At 39.5% G+C, this 4362-nt stretch overlaps 1 protein-coding gene across 1 annotated transcript in view; it reads left to right on the top strand.

Annotated features, from left to right (window-relative positions):
- Positions 1-4362, top strand: part of cebpz (CCAAT enhancer binding protein zeta) — a 50089-nt gene that overhangs the window by 5485 nt on the left and 40242 nt on the right. Inside the window, exons 2-3 of the mRNA XM_016462789.1 lie at positions 1409-2910; positions 3942-4173. Of these exons, the coding sequence (XP_016318275.1) occupies positions 1409-2910; positions 3942-4173 (1734 nt within the window). The remainder of the gene's footprint in view (positions 1-1408; positions 2911-3941; positions 4174-4362) is intronic.

Here is a 4362-nt window from a genome sequence, read left to right on the forward strand (position 1 = left end):
CCGGACATGTCACCCATTGAGCATGTTTGCGACAGCGTGTTCCAGTTCCTGCCAATATCCAGCAAGTTCGCACAGCCATTGAAGAGGAGTGGACCAACATTTCACAGGCCACAATCAACAACCTGATCAACTCTATGCGAAGGAGATGTGTTGCACTGCGTGAGGCAAATGGTGGTCACACCAGATACTGACTGGTTTTCGGACCCCCCAATACAGTAAAACTGCACATTTTAGAGTGGCCTTTTATTGTGGCCAGCCTAAGGCACACCTGTGCAATAATCATGCTGTCTAATCAGCATCTTGATATGCCACACCTGTGAGGTGGATGGATTATCTCAGCAAAGGAGAAGTGCTCACTAACACCGATTTAGACCGATTTGTGAACAATATTTGAGAGAAATAGGCCTTTTGTGTACATAGAAAAAGTCTTAGATCTTTGAGTTCAGCTCATGAAAAATGGGGGCAAAAACAAAAGTGTTGCGTTTATAATTTTGCTCAGTGTATTTTCAAATAGAAAATAGTTATTTTAAATGGTAAAAAAAAATCTAAATGTTACTGTTTTTGCTGTATTTTGGGTCAAATAAATGCAGGCTTGGTGAGCAGAAGAGAATTCCTTAAAAAAAACATTAAAAATCTTACTGTTCAAAAACTTTTGACTGGTAGTGTATGTTAGCGATATAAGGTAAACATTAATTTATTTGTGCTGTTTTTTTTTTTTCTTAAATATTATATGGTTTTATAGGAGGAGGTTTCATAGACTTGGAAAATTATTTTTTCAGAAGTTTTTAGGTACAGACATCTGTTGTGGGCTTGGCAGTTTTTTGAGGCTTTTTTTTTTAAATAGTGTTCGTATCAATATTGGAGTTATATCGTATCGACCAAAATTAAGAAATATATCGTGATATTAATTTTGGCCATATCGTCCAGCCCTATGTGTGCGCTCAGAAAACCGGACGAAATTGAGTTCTCTTTTACGTCGTCAAATTTATCCATATGTCTGCTCTTCTCTTACTCCCAGATTTTGACATTTTTGAACATTTTATGAGACGTGCAGCAAGTGTATGTTAGCTTATGTCCCGCCGTATAGATCAATAGGTTGATACAGTTCAAATGTGCGCATCTAACCTCCTTACCACGTAGCAGATTCGTTCTGATTAAATTTCTTCCCAAACGTCCCTCCCTAACATTTTCATCTCGTTTTTATCCATTGAATGTCAATAGATTTTCATCATAGTTTTTGTTATTCAAAACAAGTTTTAGTTCATTATCGTCTCGTTTTCATCAGTGAAAAAAATGTTGATGACGAAAATTAACAAATTATTCGTAAAATGAAATTAACACTGGTAATTACACACAAGTAATGTTGTGATATGTTTGTCTGATAAATTATGTTGTTGTCTTGTCACAGGCAGATTATGTCATGTTGGCCGGCATTGGTGACTCTGCCGAGCTCATCAATGGTGGAAAGAAGGGTGCAATTGATGATCTGGAGGAGGGAGAGCTGGAAGATTTCATAACAAAGCTGGGCATCCGTGCTTATGCAGAGCAACAAATCATTCGAGATGAACAGGATGAAACATCCTCAGAGCCACCCAAAAAAGAGAAAAAAAAGGCAAAAAGCTCCAAAATCAAAGACGATTCACAGTCTGATGTGAGAAATACTGTTAAACCCATAACAGAAGATACGAAAACCCCTGTTAAATCTAAAGAACTTGGCAAACCTACTGGAAAGAAGGCCAAACAGAAACACACAAACTTGTTTGAGTTTATTCCACGGCAAACTCTGCTTATCAAACTTGGGGGGAAGTGGTTCGATATAGAGTACACGTCAGAGAGCACGTCTGTGGCTCAGAGCGAATCACTTGTCTTTCAGTACAAGGCTTTGGCTCAGAAACTCTATGAGAATGAAACTGCCCTCTACAAAAACAAGAAGAACTTCCAGAAAGGTGCCAACTCAGCTTGGATGAAGAGTGTAGTGTCCACAGGAACTTTGACCGATAGGATGGCAGCTATGACTGTGCTAATTCAGGATGCTCCGATTCACAGTCTCGAGCACGTTGAGAACCTTGTGTCTCTGGTGAAAAAGAAAGGAAGTCGCAGACAAGGCCTTATGGCCTTGGATACCCTTAAGGAGCTGCTGCTTACTGACCTTCTTCCAAAACATCGCAAGCTTCACACTTTCTCCCAGCATCCTTTTGAGCAGCTGGAGGAAAAAGCCAGTGGAAATAGGGACTCCCGTGACCGCAGGCTCATCCTATGGTACTTTGAGCACCTGCTGAAACTTCAGGTAATAGATTTTGCTGCCGCACTAGACGAACTGGCTCGCGATACGGTCCAGGCCACCAAAATGCGATCACTTACCACTGCCTACGAGCTGCTGTGCAATCAGCCGGAGCAGGAGAAAGTGCTTCTTGTGCAGATTGTCAACAAATTGGGGGATCCTGAATACAAAATTGCTTCCAAAGCCTCGCACCTGCTGGAAACGGTGCTTCACAAACACCCCAACATGAAGACAGTGGTGTGCTGTGAGGTTGAGCGCCTCATGTTCAGACCCAACATCAGTTCCAAGGCTCAATACTATGCCGCTTGTTTCCTAAACCAAGTGATTCTGAGCCACGAGGAAGCAGACTTGGCTGCCAAGCTTATCACCATCTACATCACGTTTTTCAATGCATGCGTTAAGAAGAAGGATATTGAGTCTAAAATGCTCAGCGCTCTGCTTACAGGAGTGAACAGAGCGTATCCGTATGCAAAGATTGGGGATGACGATGTGTGCAAGCAGCTGGACACGCTTTTTAAAGTGGTGCACATTGTCAAATTCAACACTGCTGTCCAAGCCCTTATGCTGCTCTTTCAGGTCATGGACTCCCAACAGACCATTTCGGATCGCTATTATGTAGCACTCTACAGGTGAACCAACACTCTTTATTTTTCTGATAAATTACAAAAACATTTAACTGAATGAACTTTTTGTTAGTAGGTGCATAGTTTTATTTTATGTACTCTGTCAATTTACCAACACTTCAGTAGTCTGTAATCCCAGTAAAATACTAGTAATGGCTATTGAACACTCCTTTTAATTGTCTAACTACTTAAAATCTTTATTTTGTTTATACAATATTAATTAGAAAAGCTAATGAATTTATATAAATATAATAAATTCAAACCGATTCATATAGGTAAAGATTAATAAAGAAGAACAAAGAAACACATACGCTGTAATCAGGGATTTGGGCATCTAACAGAGCTTGAATTTGAAAGAAGTTGAAGTTCCTAAGTTTTCCTGACCAGAGCAGTATTTTCATTCTTACAGGGGAATGTAAAGAAAGTCTTTAAGTGGAATCAATACTGCAGAAAGACACTAACATTAAAATGATTCTTATTTTAGTATTGAGTCTAAGCATTCCAGACTGTGTTGTGTTGTTCCAAAACTACGGTGGCCGAGAGAGCTCAACGCACTGCAACTTAAGAAAGCACATGCAAATAGAAGAAGCACCAGCAAATTAAGAAAACATTTTGATCAGTTTGGCAGCACATGTGCTGCAAATACTCGCAAAACAACCAAATACAGAAATATATTATTATTATTATATTATACTTAGCCTCAAACTCACACACTGGCGAGTAAAATCTGAGAATTTATTAGCCAGTGGCTAATATTAGACATCATTTAGGCGCCCAGAGTGAAGATTTTGTCGTATGTGCGAGTGATTTACTCACAATGTAGAGGGTTGCAAATGTGTATATTGAGTAAAAACCTGTTTTACAGTTGAATGTGTATCCCTGTTTGATTAAGTAAAAGAACCTGAGAAACATTTTATTTTGAAAATGTATGAGTTTGCTCTGTATAGATATGTGGTATTCATTTTGTGCAAGTCTTCAAATTCAGTGGTAAAGTGGCACAGACATCATTATAGACATCATTTGTTTGTTTTCCACAGAAAATTGTTGGACCCCGGATTATCATCAAGCTCAAGAAAGAGCATGTTTCTCAACCTCTTGTATAAATCTCTAAAAGCTGACATAGTGCTGAGACGGGTGAAGGCATTTGTGAAAAGGTTACTTCAGGTCAGTTGTGAACAGACCCCTGCCTTTGCATGCGGTGTGTTATTCCTCGTGTCAGAGGTGATGAAGGACAAGCCAGGCCTCAAGTTACTGCTACAGGAAGAGGGGGTAAGTCTACATCCTCACAATCTGCATATTGTGTTGTTTAGTCAGAGATTTTTTTTTTTATATGAGGACATACCATTGGAGAAAGTGTGACAGTCATTTAATTGCTTTTGGAATTGTACTGCAGTCACTCACAGCTAGACTTGTGCCGGTATTCGGTAATGCGATATATCACGGTAATGAATATGCATG

The sequence above is a fragment of the Sinocyclocheilus anshuiensis genome, unplaced genomic scaffold (assembly GCF_001515605.1).
Source record: "Sinocyclocheilus anshuiensis isolate Anshui unplaced genomic scaffold, SAMN03320099.WGS_v1.1 scaffold937, whole genome shotgun sequence".
Taxonomy (NCBI): Eukaryota; Metazoa; Chordata; class Actinopteri; order Cypriniformes; family Cyprinidae; genus Sinocyclocheilus; species Sinocyclocheilus anshuiensis.